Source organism: Anabrus simplex, chromosome 1 (assembly GCF_040414725.1).
Source record: "Anabrus simplex isolate iqAnaSimp1 chromosome 1, ASM4041472v1, whole genome shotgun sequence".
Classification (NCBI taxonomy): Eukaryota; Metazoa; Arthropoda; class Insecta; order Orthoptera; family Tettigoniidae; genus Anabrus; species Anabrus simplex.
The window spans coordinates 92942427-92961431 of NC_090265.1; the positions used below are offsets into that span (position 1 = coordinate 92942427).

Consider the following 19005-nt stretch of genomic DNA (forward strand, 5'->3'; position numbering starts at 1 on the left):
TCAAATGAATCGATTTAGTAAAATGAAGCGAATGTCTCATCACTGGTAGCCAGGCTTCCCCCGACATATCTCCTAGTGTCTACCAGTCAATATAATCTCGTTCAAAATTCAAATCTTCTCCATGTGCGTATTGGCCATCAATCAGCCAGTACGAAAGGTTAGCGCTATTCACTTGTTTTCCACATTGATGCATTACAACCTTTAGCTTGTATGTCCCAACTGCACCCCGGGTTTTCAAGCTACCTGTTGCAACACTTCCAACCAACTTCAACCATCTCTCTCCATTTAGCCACTGTTTTTCTATGTTACACAATCTTGAGCAATTTCTGCTAACATTCTACATATACAAATTTTCACCCAAAGTCAAAAGTTATACAAAATATAATAATATACATGTTCCCTTATTTCCTAACTATAAACCATTCTTATGACTCTATACTTTTACACAATAAAAACACATGATTTTCACTATAGATCATTATGTTAATTAAACAGTACTGCTCTGATGGACTTACAAGGAGTGATCACACCCCCTCTTAGACACCCATATTTCCTCATGACTAAGGAATATTATAATGTACATTATATTATATAATGAAAGAAAAAACGATAAGGCACTTTTTGCCCGTTAGTTATTAAAATAACTACCTTATATTTTCTACTTCAAATATACACATGCAGGGAGAAAGCACAGTGGCAGGAACAGTCATCGCTTTGTTGCCTTCCTTTATTTTCCTTGTGAATTGCTCTTGTATTGGTAACAAGTTATCTGTTACTCTGTGAATCTGTGGCAGCTTATCACTGTTAAAGTGAACGTGTGCAATTTGTTTCTTTAATATTAATATAGTGATTTATTTGTGTTGCGTCTGAGGCTGTTCATAAAAATAAGCAGGGACAGCTACTTAGCAAGAAACAAACACAAACTGTGCTTAATGTATTATAATTTATCTTTCTCGGAAGAATCCAGATAAAAGTCTCAGCTGGGTGATTACAGGAATGTGCTGAAGCAACAGGCTATTCTGAGAGGACCCTTGTTGCTGCAAAAACCTAAATAAACCCCTTCTGAAACCCTTAAACCCTAGATTTCATAAAAAAATTATTTGTAGCTTACTTTCTTCCCCTTTTATCTTGAAATTAAATACTACGTTTCACCGATTTTTGTGCCACTGTTTTCTCGTTAAGCTGTGGAGACCGAACTGAGCCCTCTCTAAACCCCAGTCCCCGTGAGTCCCTAAAAATAATTACAGTAGTAGCTTAGTTTATTCCTACTTTTCTTGAAAATACAGAGTTCCACAACTTAATGTACCGCTGTTTTCCTGTAATGTTCTCGAGCAGAGGCATTCGATATGACAACCTTATTGTCTTAAGGGCAGTACTGTTTTCTTAGCGTGCAATTACCTATACTTAACATAACAAATTAATTTACGAACTTTCTAACTTAACAAATCAGGGATTCGTACTCTTGTACAGTTACATGTTTAATGGTTCAGTAGTTGTTTGGACACACACAAGCTTTTTGCCCGTTTGAAAAAGGGAACAATCGTTTTTTGTAAATACTAGCCCATAATCTTGATTGTCGCTTCATCATCAGCATCACGTGCACTTATCACAGAGTCCAACACAGCTAGAGTGGTAAGTACATCATTTTTCAGCGGAATAGTTGTCGCATGCACCATGTCTTTGTTTTATTGGGCGTCAGCTGGAGTTGCATCTCCCTCTGGCGGCACATGATCATAGCTGACCAAATGGCTGAATCCTGCTCCTCTGAAGTAGTCACCGCATTGTCAATCTATCACTACTGATCTGCATTTAGGGCAGTCGCCTAGAGGTGGCAGATTCCCTATCTGTTGTTTTCCTAGCCTTTTCTTAAATGATTGCAAAGAAATTGGAAATTTATTGAACATCTCCCTTGGTAAGTTATTCCAATCCCTAACTCCCTTTCTTATAAACGAATATTTGCCCCAGTTTGTCCTCTTGAATTTCAACTTTATATTGTGATCTTTCCTACTTTTAAAGATATCACTCAAACTTATTCGTCCACTAATGTCATTCCACACCATCTCTTCACTGATAGCTCGGAACATGCCACTTATGACCTAGATGTTGATTCCCACAGGGAATCTGAAATATTTGTCCCTAATGAGTAAATTTATAATACCAATGTAGTTGGTCCGTTAGTCGAGTAGCTCGTCTCCTTTCTCCCAAGTCTTCCCAGCCCAAACTTTCCAACATTTTTGTAATGCTACTATTTTGTCGGAAATCACCCAGAACAAATCGAGCTGCTTTTCTTTGGATATTTTTCAGTTCTTGAATCAAGTACTCCTGGTGAGGGTCCTATAGACTAGAACCATGCTCTAGTTGGGGTCTTAATATGCCCTCTCCTTTACATCCTTACTACAACCCCTAAATACCCTCATAACCATGTGCAGAGACCTGTACCCTTTATTTACAATACCATTTATGTTATTACCCCAATGAAGATCTTTCCTTATATTAACACCCAAATACTTACATTGATCCCCGTAAGGAACTTTCACACCATCAACGCAGTAATTAAAACTGAGAGGACTTTTCCTATTTGTGAAACTCTCAACCTGACTTTTAACCCAGTTTATCATCATACCATTGCCTACTGTCAATCTCACAACATTGTCAAGGTCATTTTGCAGTTGTTAATAGGGTTGGGCACTATGTCCCTGTTTCGGCACAATGCGCCGGTGCAAAGTTATGTTCCGCTGTTCCAGAAAACCGAGTGTCAATTGTTCCGAAACATTCTCAAGCGAGCCGGAGACACTGACTCGCTGTCCCATCAGAAGCGCCACTGTGCACTGCCCTTCGCCTACTAGCTGAACTGTGTAGCGGGCGCACGGGACGCGGGACTGCAACTGCGCAGTGTAGAGAGAACTTCGAGAGGCAACATTACATGCTCCGCGCCAGTGGGAACTGGGAATGTGACTGTACGGAACGTGCTGTGTGGTGTGTGCCTGTGTGTAGTTATGGCCATGGTCCAGCATAAAGCTGCAGGGAACGTGAACGAACTGTCGGAACACTGAAATTCGCGCCCACTAATCACGTTTAAAGGCTGCTTTTAGGTTAAGATTTATCCGGTCAATATAAGATACACATAACACGGTTACAATGGCAGTGCAGGTGTTTAAAAGTAACCAATTCAAGAATATTTTCACCAGTTGAATGTATTGGCCTGTATTATGAGTAATTAGTGAGTAATTCATATCTCGAAAATTTCCCTCGACACTTTCTCGGCGATTGACGTTAAACATTAATTTGGACTTTAAGGAAACTTTTAAGCCCAAGAAAAACATGGGTCATCGCTTCGGAATTAAAGATATAACTGGATGAATACATTGTTGTACTTTCGTGCTGTTAGACCGGGCGCACATTGAGAAGCAGGGAAGAGCAGAGCAGAACAGCGCGAAGCTTACGAAACTGCGAAGTGGACGTGAGCATGCATTGCCACGCAGGGTCTCGTCGGTTTTCAGAAATAACATGTTTTCTTTAGATTCTGTGATACTGGGGCATCCAGTATAAAGATGCTCTTTTTTTCTTTCTCTTCAAGCATTCGCGATTTTTCTCATTTTGTTAGTCATCTTCACAATTTCCCTTGTGCTGATGGCAACGCAGTTATTCAGCTTAAGACAATCGCAATAAAAACCACCACCTTCGCCAGTTTACAAGACTGAACAATATTTCTATGTTACCGATGTTCGGCGTTCATATGGACTAAACAAAGAATTTAATTCATGATTATTTTTTATATTTTTTACGTCGCACCGACACAGATAGGTCTTATGGCAACGATGGAATAGGAAAGGTCTAGGAATGGGAAGGAAGCGACCGTGTCCTTAATTAAGGTACAGCCCCCCCAGCATTAGCCTGGTGTGAAAATGGGAAACCACAGAAAACTATCTTCACGGTTGCCGACAGTGGGGTTCGAACCCCCTATCTCCCGAATGCAAGCTCATAGCAAGGCGATCCTAACCGCACGACCAACTTGCATGGTAAATTCATTAATAGGATCAGAGTGGGGGAGAGGGAAAAATATGTATTTACAAATGTACTGCTAGATTTTCATCTAGTTGTCACAAGACACAAGATACTAAAATCAATCAACATTGACAATCTGTTGTGAACGCGTTTGCATTTATATTTGACAAGACATGATACATGATTTTCCGTATTTATCTCTTCACATAAATGTGATGATGGATGATGGCGACGGAGTCGGCGATGATGCTTTCCATAATCAGCATTAGATCTTTGTCTTAAATTCTATATGTTGCGACAACTTGGGTCACGGATTGTTTCATAGATATATGAGGATTACATTCTTTTGTTTGCTGTTTAACGTCGCACTAACATATCGAAGGTTTTCGGCGACGGAGGAGTGGAAGATTGGGAAGGTAGCGGGCGTGGCCTTAATTAAGGTACAGCCCCAGCATTTGCCTAGTGTGAAAATGGGAAACCAAGGAAAGCCATCATCAGGGCTGCCGACAGTGGGGTTCGAACCCACTATCTCCCGAATGCAAGCTCACAGATGCGCGACCCTAACCGCACGGCCACTTGCTCGGTGGATTACATTTTAGGCCTTTCTCTAAACTACCTTGTTACCAAGCGTAAATAAAATGATTTATAGCCTAGACTGTAGTGCCTTATTCCCCGAATTTACATACCGATTTTCATTAAATTCTGTTCAGCCATTTTCTCACGAACATACATACATACATACATACATACATACATACATACATACATACATACATACATACATACTGCATTGCAGTCCACATGATTCACATAGTACCTACAAAACATGGTGAGACCGAACGGCTGTGGTAATTTTCTCCTCCATTTCTTAACTAACTGCGTGACACGTGCGCAGGAAACTGTTTCTAAGACTGCGCGTGGTAGGCGGAAGTAGGTGCTCTGCTCTGTCCTGCCCTGTCTGTCAACTTGCGATGGTGCAATGATTTGTGTGGATTACAAAAATCTGCTCTGCGCTGCACTGCTTTAGCTGCTTCGCCTGTGTCCCAATCTTATGCTCTCTGCACTTCGAATTCCTTCCCTCTCAACTTCCATTTACTTTCTTCAATATCTCGAAAATTTCCCTCAACACTTTCTCGGGGATTGATGTTAAAAATTAATTTGGACTTTAAGGAAACTTTTAAGCCCAAGATAAACATGGGTCATCGCTTTGGAATTAAAGATATAACTGGATGAAAAAATGTTGACACTCCAACACAGGGCGACACACAGCCGATATGGACAGGCAGACACAGCCAAGGCCAACTAATGTATCTAGTGCGGCCTTGGCACAGCACGTTCAGTTCAGGCACATTCCAGCTGAAGCGGATCATGTCCTGTTGCCTCTCGAAGTTCTCTCTAGGACGCAGTTACAGTCCTGTGTCCTGTGTCCCGTGTCTCGGCACTCTGTACCGAAACATTCCGCCTCAAGCTCCTAATGTTGCGGAACAAGTGAATGTTCCGGTCTGCCCAACCCTAGTTGTTAACAATCTTCTAACTTATTTATTACTCAATACAGAATAACATCATCCGCAAAAAGCCTTTTCTCTGATTTCAGTTATTTACTCATCATTTACAGTATATACAGTAGAAGTCTGTTATAGCGAGAATTCATAATGGCAAAAAATTTACTTGCTAGAGCGGATTGTCGTTATATCCGATTTTCGTAAAATTCTGGTATGAAGCTCACACACATCAAAATCAGTATGTAACGGAAATCAGTTTGTTCAACACTTGCGTTTTAGCATTTGATATTGCGGTTTACTCGTTAGTTACTTTTTTAATTTCCTCATTACGACGATTTCTCGCTTAACACCTCATACTTTCAAAGTCCCGATTCACACCATATTAAATCTATATGAAAATACATCACTTATTGCATCACAAATTTTCAACATTACCGTTTAAAATTATTGTATTTTTCCTATCCCTGAAAATGTTCTTTGTCATCCCTTGTGGTCCGGCTCCCTGACTAAATGGTTAGCATGCTGGCCTTTGGTCACAGGAGTCCCGGGTTCGATTCCCGGCAGGGTTGGGAATTTTAACCTTAATTGGTTAATTTTCCTGACACGGGGGCTGGGTGTGTATGCCGTCTTCATCATCATTTCATCCTCATCACGACGTGTAGGTCAAATCAAAAGACCTGCATCTGGCGAGCCAAACTTGTCCTTGGACACTCCCAGCACTAAAAGCCATATGCCATTTAATTTCATCCCTTGCGAAAGGAACGTGATTTCCAACACAGATTGGAGCCCTTGCCACAAGAGGCAGGTCGGGGAAAGTTGCGCAAAAACGGAAAATGGCCTTCAGGAAAATTACACCTTAGGGAAGCAAGACGTTAGCCTCAGGAAACTTCAATTTTGCTTTCTGGTTTTCATTGATGTTGCTGAATAACCCAGTAAACTTTTTTATGCTTGTATTTCCGATTCCATTCAGAAGTTAGAAATTTATTCTGTATTGAGTGATACCGTAAAGGGTAGAGAATATTTTGTCGCGTGATAGCATATGTGTGGATTAGGAACATAATCGTGTGAAGTTGACTAGCGTGGTGCATATTTGTCTTGTGGTATGGATACTGAAAAAAATTATGAATCGCTAACTAAATGAACTAAATTAACCCTACAACCCTCCATTTACACTGGAGAAATGGTTGTTAAACACTGTAAAAATACTTTCAAAAATCTATGTACAAAACACAAGAAATATTTTTAATTTTCAGTTTGTAGCATATGTGATACAATGCACATCAGTGCCACTTTTCACACATCACCAACCAGTTCAGTTTTGAAGCCACTCTGGCCTTACAAGAGCTGTTCTAACAATTAAATTTCTTAAAACAGTTGTTGTTTTTGTTGAGACAGGTGAACTGCACATTTGGAACATCTGATGAATGAGACGCTCTTGCAGTTCAGCATTTTACACCTTTGTCAGGTGTTTCCGTATGATGGTCAATGGGCAGCATTATCAGTTCTGAAATCAGATGGAGGAACACATGCTGCTGGACCCCTCTTCTTCTTCTCTTCAATTGCCACCTCAACCAGGGAACAACAACCCCTCTTCCGCGTGTCATCTTAAGTTCCTTGAGTATCAAGGTTGTGTTTATTTGAGCAGTTTCCATCAGGCACGAAACCTCCATCACACTGATGCACTAGAGAACCCGGTTCAACCCCATCTATCCCATATACTGAAAAATGAAAACCTACAACCTGTCCTCCAGTCATTGACCGGGTCAGGGATGTAATGAATGAAACATATAGGCTGTTATTACAATGGGGTCACCACTCCCAAGGTGATTTATTAATGAGTGATAAATGCTATGAAATGATAATGGAGAGTGTTGCTGGAATGAAAGATGACAGGGAAAACCGGAGTACCCGGAGAAAAACCTGTCCCGCCTCCGCTTTGTCCAGTACAAATCACACATGGAGTGACTGGGATTTGAACTACAGTATCCAGCGGTGAGAGGCCGACGCGCTGTCGTCTGAGCCCATATACTGTATTTTCTTAAAAATCACATGCTAATTCTCTTCCATTCTGCACACACACTCCAGAAAATAAACCGCTAGACGAACATGGTAAACTGTCCTCATTCTGTGTTACTGCAATTACAGACGGCATGTGTTGAGTATCGAACACTTCATCATCATCATCATCATCATCATCCAATATGTTTCTCAGTCCTTCATCTTCAATGTCTGAATTATCTACTCGTATATCATTTTCACTTTCATCCCAGTTTGCTAGCAAAGTCACTAACTCATCCTCACTATATGTGTGATCCATGTTATAACCCATTGTCATTCAAGAGCATTGTAGCAGATCTGATAAAACAAATAATATCAGTACTATGAGACACTATTAGTGTGCAATTTTCTGTTGAGTAAAATAAATTATTCACAATACCATATCATCACAATTCGCAGGAGTACAGCACATTCCAATGTTTCCTTGGCAACTAACCTGCAAAGGCACGTATTGTATTCAACCTGCATTGTAGTGACAAAAAGCGTGAACTATGTTGACAAGAGAAATGTATCAGAGAAGATACAATGCACATTAACAGCAATAAGGGTCTTAGACTTTGAATTCTACGCAGTTAAATGGTATGTATCATATCTGATACATGACGCATTGTAGGGTTAAAATACGGTAAGTGGACAGGCATCTGCCTGTTTCAACGGATGGTGTATGTTGAAACTCGCACCTTCAAGTTTCGACTTGAATCGATCGGAGTATTGTCGCACTGAAGTTGACGGTCAAAGTCATTCTCTGGCACATGGCCGAGTCAACCTCCAAGTAATTCGTGACCAGAAAAAAAATGTTTAATATCCCATTGGTCTGAAATATGAGGCTTAAGCTGACATTTAATTTAGAAAGAGTGTGAGATCTGCAATAATGTGCTGATACTTTTATGACCCACAGTGCAAACATTTTATATCTGTTAAGAAATAAGGTCTGATTGATTGATTCTTACTGAGGCCAACAATACAGATTTACTATGAAATTTATTTTATATCTGTTTGGTGTTTTACACAATTTTTATTACACTGTTGTTATGTAATAATCCCCAGAGGAAAAGGTTTTCATATTTGTTGTCTCGTCTTTTTCACGTCTTTTAATACTCTCATCTCATCTTTTAGAAACGGTAGACATTCAATATCTTTCACAATACCTGTACATGACATAAAATGCCCGCATGTCGAGAAAAAAAAAAATAGAGTGTTCACTTATACCTGTCGGATAGATTTTATTCATGTATTCAACGGTATGTTTTCTCGCTTAACACATTCTCTTTTCTCTGCATAAACATTCCAGTGAGGTTTTACTGAATGAACTAATGTCTGAAATCAGTCATCCAGTCTGCGCCGTATTTTGAGGTGTATCACATTCTTAGTTAATTTTAATACATAGCATTAAAATTACGCAATCGTTTTATTTCAACCTTTATTTCTAACGTGTTAGCTACTGCTGTCAGCCACGTTATTTACGTATTTATTATAGAAACTTGTTCTTTTTAATTTTGAATTGTGTTTACGGAATGCTAGTCGACGAGTATTACTAATCGACTACGACATCGCCTGCGAGTTCAATCTTCGATAAAAGAGCTTGCTCGTACACATAGCGAGAAAACTAACCAAAGATGATCGATCGTATTCAATATAATCGCTGGAGTGCATAAATATTGATAACGGATATATCATGCACGCTTAATCGCTCGTAATAACGGATGCATCAGTGCCTGGTTTCTCGCTATATGCCATACTCACTATAGCAGACTTCTACAGTATATAAGAAAACATAAAGATCCAGTAATACTGCCTTGAGGAATTCCCCTCTTGTCAATGACAGTGTACTCAGCAAACGTTTTACCGACATCAGACTGTTGCTGGATCTTCTCCCGTTCTTCTTCTGCTTCATTCATTCATGGAACCATGTCCACACTTGACGAAACAGTTCATGATTGTCAATGAAGGAATTAGCGTCCCAGACAACTTTTACACTCCACATAGCATGCTTCACTTCCGTATTTCTCCCACCGGAACATTTCAGAGATGAAATGATACCTTGATCTAGGGGCTGTAAGTAGCTCATAGTGTTGGTCAGCAGAAAAAGAACATGCACATGTTTTAAAACTAAATTATGTTTGTGTGCAGTGCACTGATCTAACAAAAGAATCCAGTTACAACTCACTGGATCTGTGATTGCAAACATTTCATAGGTTGCTTTAAAATAGTATTCAGTCACACACTTCAAGCCTCATGTTATCAAGATATGATATACTTTGTCAGATTTTGGCACCCTATCATTGTAGGAAGTGACTGGCTCCATGGCTAAATGGTTAGCATGTTAGCCTTTGGTCACAGGGATCCTGGGTTCGATTTCTGTCAAGTTCGGGAATTTTAACCATAATTGGTTAATTCCACTGACACGGGGACTGGGTGCATGTGTCGTCTTCGTCACCATCTCATCCTCATCATGATGCGCTGGTCGCCTATGGGCGTCAGTTCAAAAGACCTGCACCTGGCAAGTAGAACTTGTCTTTGGACACTCTCGACACTAAAAGCCATACAACATTTCATTTTTCATTTCAGTGATTATATCCTGAGTATTCCATTATACACTTATTTTCACATGGACATTCCTCAAGACTTAATGGACTTTAAAACCCATGGTTTTAGTTTTAATAACCTATAAATCAACACTTTATCTTTGTAAGAGTATTTCAGCATATTTATTATCATAAGTTCTTAATATTGTGAACAATTTTTTATTATGTGTTATTCATTGTGTTGTTTTTACTGATTTGAATCTTGTCATATTATCTATTTTACATTGTTAGTGGCTGGCGATGACCTGTTGGCAAGTTGAAACTAGTATCAATGATTATTACAATTTAAAGTCTACCATAGCTTTGTGCTTGTATTGAATAGTTCAACCCTAATCTTAATCTTGAAGCAGTGCAAAAAATGTATCGCGGTCCCATTTTCAAGCCTTATCCTGGTGTACCAGGAGCCTTTGCCAATTAAAAAAAGAGGAGAAAAAGGATTTATTAAGCATGTGTGAATTCCTTGAACCTCAGTTCAGAGACTTCTACTTCAATTTCCCTCTGAATGAATGAAGTACTGATATATGAATATCCAAAGTTTTTGCTATTTGGACACACACTGTAGCCACATAATACTTGAAAAATGATTGAGTGGCACACTACTAACTTTTTGTTCACCAGCAGTTGTAAATGATTCAATAAAACATCCAAACATATGACTTTGGGTGATAGATTTAGTTTTTGCCTCTCCTGTTAAATTACTGAAATGGATTATACAATTTTTTTCTGGGGAGCCCTTCAATTACATACTAGACACTGTATGACCAAAGAGTATTAGGTACATGCAGCCACACATGACTCCGAGCTCAAAAGCTGGAAGGGCATAGAGAAATCAAGGATAGCGGAGAGAGTAGCCTAGGCCAATGTACAGGAAGTGCAGAAGCGTGGGTTTTACCATTAACTGAAATGTTGCACTTGCTGCCTGATCACTTTTAAGATTTTTTTGCGGTTACCGCATATTTTTACCCGATTCCTTTTTCCTTTCAATAATTTCTTTCAGATGTCGCACCCCCCCCCCCCCCCCCCAAATAGTTGAATATTAACCTATTGACGCATTTTGACAGATGTGTCCATCCTCACACCTGTGTTGTTTCAGTGTATTGTCAGTTCATTACTATGCTACCGAGACTTATTGTAGTATTTTCTTGTTACTGTCAATAGATTGAAGATTTGTAATTTGTGCTCTTTGCCGTCTTTTATTCTATGGATAAGTTCGTAAAATCGAATGAAATATGTAAACAAATCTGGGGGTGGGGAATGAAGATGATGATTCTGGCTTGACCTAAGTGAAGATGGAAGTGATCTTGTGGCTTCTGAAAGTGAAGCAAGATTGTTCTTGACAAAATGGTTCTTGTTGAAATTTCAAAATTTACATGAAAAACTACTGGAAATGGTCTTGCATCTCCCATGGCAGTTGTAGCAGGTAGACCTGATTCAAACAATGAGTGGATTTGGACTGATGCCAATAATCAGCCTCGTGATAATGTGTATACCAATGCTCTCTGCAGTATAAATTCTGTTCTCAAAAGACATCTTCGTGAAAATCCTGGTGAATTAGAGGTCACAAACGAATTTCTAACACCCCAGTTTTGGGATTATGTTACCAATGAGACCAACGCTTATGCTTGTGAATTCCTTGCTGCAAACTCCTGCTCTTCCAGAAAGTCCTATGCAGAAGATCACTGATTTCCAATAACTACAGATGAACTGAAGGGCCATTTTTCTTTGTGCATACTTATGTCATGGACTAAAATACCTACAATAAGAGACAACTGGTCTAACGAAAGGTGATAGAATCCCTATATTTTCAGCAACAATGTCGTTGAGAAGTTTCATTTCAGTGAGCAAGTTCCTACAGTTTTACACAGAAACCCTTAGCTCTCCTGATGATAACTTGAAGGTAAGACCTGTATATGATATGTTATTAGGTTTAAATCAACTTATATTCTTGTGAAGGCTGTTAGCAATGATGAATCCCTAATGTCAAGGGAAGGCTATCTTATATCCAGTAAAATCCATCCAAAAGAGCTTGTTTTGCAATTAAAATTTATAAAGATTGTTCTTCACAAAATGTTTCTTGTTGGAATTTCAAAATTTTCACTGGAAAAGATATACAGGGTATTGATTTGCCTTGTATTGGAAGTAGTCACCTGGCAAGTGAAAAGATTGTGTTTGAGTTGTGCCATGAGCTTCTGGGTGAATGGAGAACATTTTTTATGGACAACTCTTTCGAATAATAATACGCATGCTGTAGGTACAGTTGGACCAAACAGGAAAAACATGCCAGGGGTGTTCAAGGACTGCATTCTCAAGAAAGGAGAACTTACTTTCGCCTCATCCAATGGGATTTTAGCAATAAAATGGATGAACAAGAAAAAGCTGTTCATATGTTTTCAATTCAACATTGTCAACCAGATTGGGTGATTTTGAAATCAAAAAACCAGAAAAGAGAAGATGAAACCTAACATGTTGTCGATGGATTACAACTCATTGGGAGGGGTCGGTATTCATGACCAACGTTTAGCATCCTACCCACTCATGAGAAAATATGTGAAAGGATACAAGAAGATCTATTTTACATGCCCGGATATGGCTCTACTGAACAGTTTCATTATCTGGCAGATTTTGAATCCTGGTAAGAAACAAAGGGGCTTCACATCATTTCGTCTTAAGTGTAGCTGAACAACTTCTAGAGACAGATCATCTGCCTGTTTATCCAAGCAGGGGTTGCCACAGGCAGGGGAACACACCATTGAGATTGCAGGGTCAACAATGGGGCCATTTTCCTCCCAAAATTGTGTGAACCCAGTAGAAATCCATTCCTTCAAGGTGTTCCAGGGTCTGCACAGCACATGGCCTTCGCAAAGAGTTGTTTGGATGCCACAGATGTGGTGTTGCCCTTCACGTGGAAGAGAGTTTCGTGATCTACTACACTCGGATTGACTTCTTCTAACTGTATGAAGAAACTGAAAATGAAAAACTGGTGTTTATATTATTTTACTATAAATCTCTACTAGAGTTAAGAATCACTTAAAAAATAATGGTGTTCCTGTGATCATACTATTCTTTTAAAAAATGGGAAGCAAAAGGGTTAAGGGAGGGTGTTATAGGCAAGGAAATACAGTACTGTATTTGTTTTGGTCTCTTCTGTTATGATCCATAGTCGGCATACAGAGACAAAAGCCTATTTAACCCAATGAATGCTACGCCTGCCTATAGACGGGCTGATGCAGCCAGCCCAGCACTGCTACGCCCATCTATAGACGGTGCACGAGAATTTTAATTTTTTTTAGTTTCCCGGTGCGCTTTCGAATGCCAATTTGATATCTGACATGTTCTGCCATCTGTTGGGCGTTATGTAGAACTAATTGATCAGAGATTATAGCTTCGGGAGGTAACTTGCAGAGCTTTTTGTAGAAGTCTGTGAAGTTGATCTGTGATGTAAACAAACATGGCGGAACAACAATCTAGTTGCTCTTGCAGCGATGTTATTTTGGATTACAGAATCTTTAAGTTATTAACCACAGCAGAAAGTGATGATGGAGATGATGATTTTAATGAATTGTTAAGCGATTTTGAATGTGAGAGTGATAGAGTGCCGAAAATATTGTATGTGAGAGATAAACAGAGCCTCCTCCTAAAAGAAAGAAGAAAAACACAGTGAGTACAAAAGCTATTTTATCACTATTTCGTGGCGGACGGATTACTTTTCTTCACCAGACTTTCAAGTAACTGTGACAGGCTCTGAGGCCAACTAGTGTTTAATAATGACAGCCCGAAAATCATTAATTTTTAAAAAAAAATTGTGCCATTGGAGTTGGTGCAGATAGACAAATCGGCATCACAAACAACCAATAGAAAACATTTAACTATCACCACATTCCAGGTTTAGGAAGTATTTTAAAATATTAACTTACGCCCTTCTAAGAAGTTACATGTATTACTTGCCTACAGATTTTGGGAAATAATATTATTTTGGGCTCTTTGTGTGTATATATATATATATATATATATATAAAATGCACGCATGGACACATAAGTTAAATTTTGTTTTCTCTCAAAATAATATTGAACATAAGTGTAGGATTTTTCATTTGCATTTAGATTTATAAAGAACCAATATTTATAAACATTTTAAGCTAATCACCCCACTGATAAGTTAAAAATTGATGCTTCTACAAATTTGTTTACCATGAATGATAAAACTCAGCACTTTGGTACCAAACAGTCAACTGGTAACTCGGCACTTAAAAGGTTAAAACAGTGCTGATGATTTACAACACAGTGGTAAACAGTGTATCAGCGTTGTTGTTGTTGGTGTTGAATCATCAGTCAATAGACTGGTTTGATTCAGCTCTCCGTGCCACCCTCTCCTGTGCTAATATTGTCATTTCTGCGTAACTACTGCATCCGACATCTGCTGTAATCTGCTTGTCATATTCATACCTCGGTCTACCCTGACCATTCTTACCGTGTACACTTCCCTTAAAAAACCAACTGAACAAGTCCTCGGTGTCTTAAGATAATGTGTCCCATCGTATCAGATGTAGCCTAATCGATCCCTTCTCACCAATTCAGTTCAATATATCTCCAGATTCCATCTATCCATCTCACCTTCAGCATTCTTCTGTAACACCACATTTCAAAAGCTTATATTCTCTTTCTTTCTGACTAGTTATCATCCATGTTTCCCTTCCATACATTGCCACGCTCCATCCAAAAGTGTTCAAAAACATCTTTCTAATTCCTCTATCAATGTTCAAAGTGAGTAAATTTCTTTTCCTAAGAAAGGCCTTTCTTGCTTGTGCTAGTTTGCATTTTATGTCCTCCTTACTTCCGACATTCAGCATTTTCTCCAGAACTTCTCCAGTCTCAGATAAAATAACAATATTATCACCAAATCTCACGGTTTTTTATTTCCTCTCCTTGGATTATGATTCCCTGTCCAAATTCCTCTTTGATTTCCTTTACCGCCTGTTCTATATAAACATTGAAAAGGACGGGGGGGGGAGACAAACAGCAGCTGTGCCTCACTCCTTTCTGGATTGCTGCTTCTTTTTCAAAGCCTTTGATTCTTATCACTGCATAGGTAGATTGTAGGTAATCCTTGTTCTCTGTATCTGACTCCGATCACCTTCATAATCTCTGTATCAGCACAAATTAAAATGTCATAACTAGTTTTCTAAAACTAAATTCCACCATTGGTAAAATGCATGACTTTTACTTTTAAAATATCCAAAATATCCACACAAAATGTGGTGATGAATAAAACAGCATTGATGACCAGTTCAGTTTAGTCTGTAAAGAAAGAAAGAAAGAAAGAAAGAAAGAAAGAAAGAAAAAAAACATTCCCTGTTGCTGTAATTAATGCTGTCTGAAGATTGTTCCCTTTAAATTAAGGTATTATGATACAACAAACTTGACAACAGTACGACTGGTCGGACATGTCAGCATGACTCAAATGTTACACTGTAAAATAGAGCATTCAGCTTAGTATCACGTCTCGGTAAGCGGTACTTGATTCAGACGTTATATCAAAGAATGGAACAGAATATTTTCAGCTATGGATTCATTCAAAATATTTTCAGGGTCCTCTTTCTGAGCGAGTAATATTTCCATATTTTCCCAATATTTAGCTCTAGTCCATAATTACCTTCAAAAGTTATTTCCTTGTCATTTTCAGTCCCTTTTAAATGATGATTACTACGGTATTGTAAATGTGTTCTGCAAATGCAGAATATTTATTATATTTTATGACCTTAAAATGTTCTCAATATCACTGAGGTAGTGAGCCAGTCCTTCCTGTGTATCTATTAGCTTGTGTTATTTTTCAGAATTTGCGTATTGAATTTTGTTACACCCGGTATCAGATTTCCATTGTTGGGAGATCGACTGTAATGGCTTACAAAACAATTTTCAATGAAACAGTGCCCATGGATCTTACCATACCTTCCAATAATTATTCTTTTCTGCCTACTGTTCCCTCTTAGATTTTTTTAGAACTAGACTGTAACCTCTTCCGGTCTCATTAGCACTAACATTTCCTCTAAATTTTTTCGGCTCATCATCTAGTAGTCTTGATTGATTCTCTCTTCACAAATTAGTTCCCCCACTCACATTCATTTGTGTATTCTGGACTCAGTTCAGTTTTATAGCCTTAAAATTAGAATGTAGCTCCTGATACATTTGCTTTTGAAGATGCAACTTAATCCTGCATGACTGTCAGCCCAGTTTTAAATCTCTTGTGATTATCTATAAACATTATTTTATTGACTGCTGTGTACAGTATTGATTTGCAAGAATATATCCCATTTTATACCAAAATGTGTAATAATCTGATCTTTTTCAGATGGTGAGAAGAATGAATATGAATTTGGTATTACTGGTCTTGCAAATAAGCGTGAACTACTACAAATAGGGGATCCTGTCACTTTTCAAGTAGATTCTGATGGTAGAGCTGCAAATATTGTGGCAGTGCGTAAGAAAAGAAGAGCAACTGTAGATGCTGTGAAAGGTATTAATTTTTATAGCCATACAGCTTTAGCACTATCTTTTTAAACTCTTGATTTTCTATAACTAGCCTTTTTCTTTCTTTTTTTTTTTTTTTTGCAGGACCATTTGGGTTCCTCACATATGAAATTGATGAGGGGAAAAAATTGTTCTTTCATATGTCTGAAGTAAAAGATGGAGCCACTCTTCAGCAAGGTGATCAAGTTGAGTTTGTATTGGTTACAAATCAGCGCACAGGGAAATCCTCTGCATGCAATGTTGTAAAAGTTAGGTATGTTAAATTGTGTATGCTATGTAGGATAACATTGTATAAAATAATCCAAATGAATATTCTTTGGAAGAGAGGATGACTTAGCACATCCATGTGCTACTGATATACAAACTTCTTACACATTCCTTTGTTATTAAAATTAACTCAGACCTCAAAATATTCTCTATAGAAATGTGAACCCTGTCTAAGAGGCATTGTTACTTTTAGATTAAAATGATATATATGTTCGCTTTAAAATAGCGTTATTTCTGTAGGAATATTAAAGTAATCGTGTGTTTAACGAGTGATGTATGCAGTAGAAGAGCGTGTATTCATTGTGTTGTGCTATGTATATATATATAAAAGAAAGCTGATGGATTGGAATCTAAAAGAAAAAGAACATTATCTGGCATTCTGGAGTACCACAAGTGTCTAGAAGAAACAGGAACAAATACAAATACATGCAGATACCTAAAATTACATTTCCCAATTATAATCTAATGGCAGAATATTTTGAAAGGTGCCATACAGATGGTAGTGCAAAATATTTAGTCATCATCATTAGGCTGGGTCTGCTTGGAACATAAGCTTCTCCATTGCTTTCTGTCCATCCACCACTTCTCTTCAGTCACTCGTCCAGTTCCCTCCTCTTGCCTCGATGATCTTCTTTACAACTTTCAGCCATCTGTCCTGTAATCATACAGAATTGTAACCCCATGGGAAGAAATCAATTTTTACATTTTCGGCATTATGTACGCTAAGTTATAGGTTAGGTACAGGGTCTTTTTTTGGCTCGGTCCGTGTTTTGGGGGAACATGCATGGAAGGTGATAGTGCGGCTGGGTGAGTCATTTGCCGAGAGATATATTGCTTCGTGACCGGCTAAGATGATTTATTGCCGTACGGTAGCAATAACCATTGCTTCACAGCAATAGTTTAGTTTAACATCTGTGCTATTGGTAGTGTGTTCATTGTGTTCGCTTTAAAATAGTGTTTCTGTATGAATATTAAAGTAATCATGTGATTTAACGAGTGATGTATACAGTAGAACAGCATTTATTCATTGTGTTGTGCTATGTGAGGCATTCTTCTTATACAGAGTGCCGCTTTTGATTCATTCGCAAATTTCCTGGCAACCTCCCTCCGCACATAGGAGTACGGTACGTAAATTAGTAAAGAAGTTCCGCACAACTGGGTCCATTCTTAACAAGAAATCACACAGGAGACAAACTGTTTTAACAGAGGAAAAGCTTGACAAAATAGGAGCTCTCTTGGAAAGAACTCCAACAAAATCCCTGTCGCGTCTTACCGTACAAGCTAATGTCTCATTATCTTCTGCCCACAAAGCAACAAAACTGTTAAAAGCAAAACTGTACAAACCCACCCCTGCTACTGATGAAGCATGGCGACACTTAAGTGGTTATTGCAAGTTGTAAAATGAATTGTTTTTTAATCCGTATTGAAAGTAACTTCTTTTAAATGTGTAAACTTTTATTGTGTATTATTTTTTCCATGATTGTATTGAATAGGTGGAAAATAATACACTATAAAACTTTACACATTTAAAAGAACTTAAGTGACTCATGGTGTAAAGATAGGAGTTTGGTGCGCAGTAAGTGCTCGCAGAATTATAGTGCCTATATTTTTCCATGAAACAATAAATGCCGATCGATATATAGACCTCATTCTCAGACCATTCTTTCAAGAGCTGACTGAAGAAGAGAGGAGTAATGGTTACTTCATCCAAGATAATGTGACAGCACACACTGCTAATCGGTCTATGGAGGTAATACGGGAAGTTTTCTAAGATGGTGTGGTTAATTATCCCCCTACATCTCCTGATTTAAATCTCTGTGATTATTACCTGTGGGGGATGCTGAAGGGAAAAATGTATGTGAACAACTCTCACACAATAGAAGAACTACAAGAGAACATTACACAAGTTATTTTGAACATCACACAGGCTGAGATTCGCCGAGTGTCTGCAAACCTATTTACGAGGTGTCAGGCGTGTTTGATAGCAGAGGGACAACATTTTGAACATCAAATGTAATGCCAGGTAGGTTTTAGACTAATAGTTTCACTAGAAATGAATTTCT

The 19005-nt window shown here is 38.4% G+C and overlaps 1 protein-coding gene across 3 annotated transcripts in view; it reads left to right on the plus strand.

Moving 5' to 3' along the window:
• Unr (cold shock domain-containing Unr) overlaps positions 1–19005 on the plus strand; it is a 287182-nt gene that overhangs the window by 246242 nt on the left and 21935 nt on the right. For all 3 annotated transcript variants that reach the window (XM_067156402.2, XM_067156419.2, XM_067156409.2), the window contains exons 12-13: positions 16497–16661; positions 16760–16928. In XM_067156402.2, coding sequence (XP_067012503.2) covers positions 16497–16661; positions 16760–16928 — 334 coding nt within the window. The remainder of the gene's footprint in view (positions 1–16496; positions 16662–16759; positions 16929–19005) is intronic.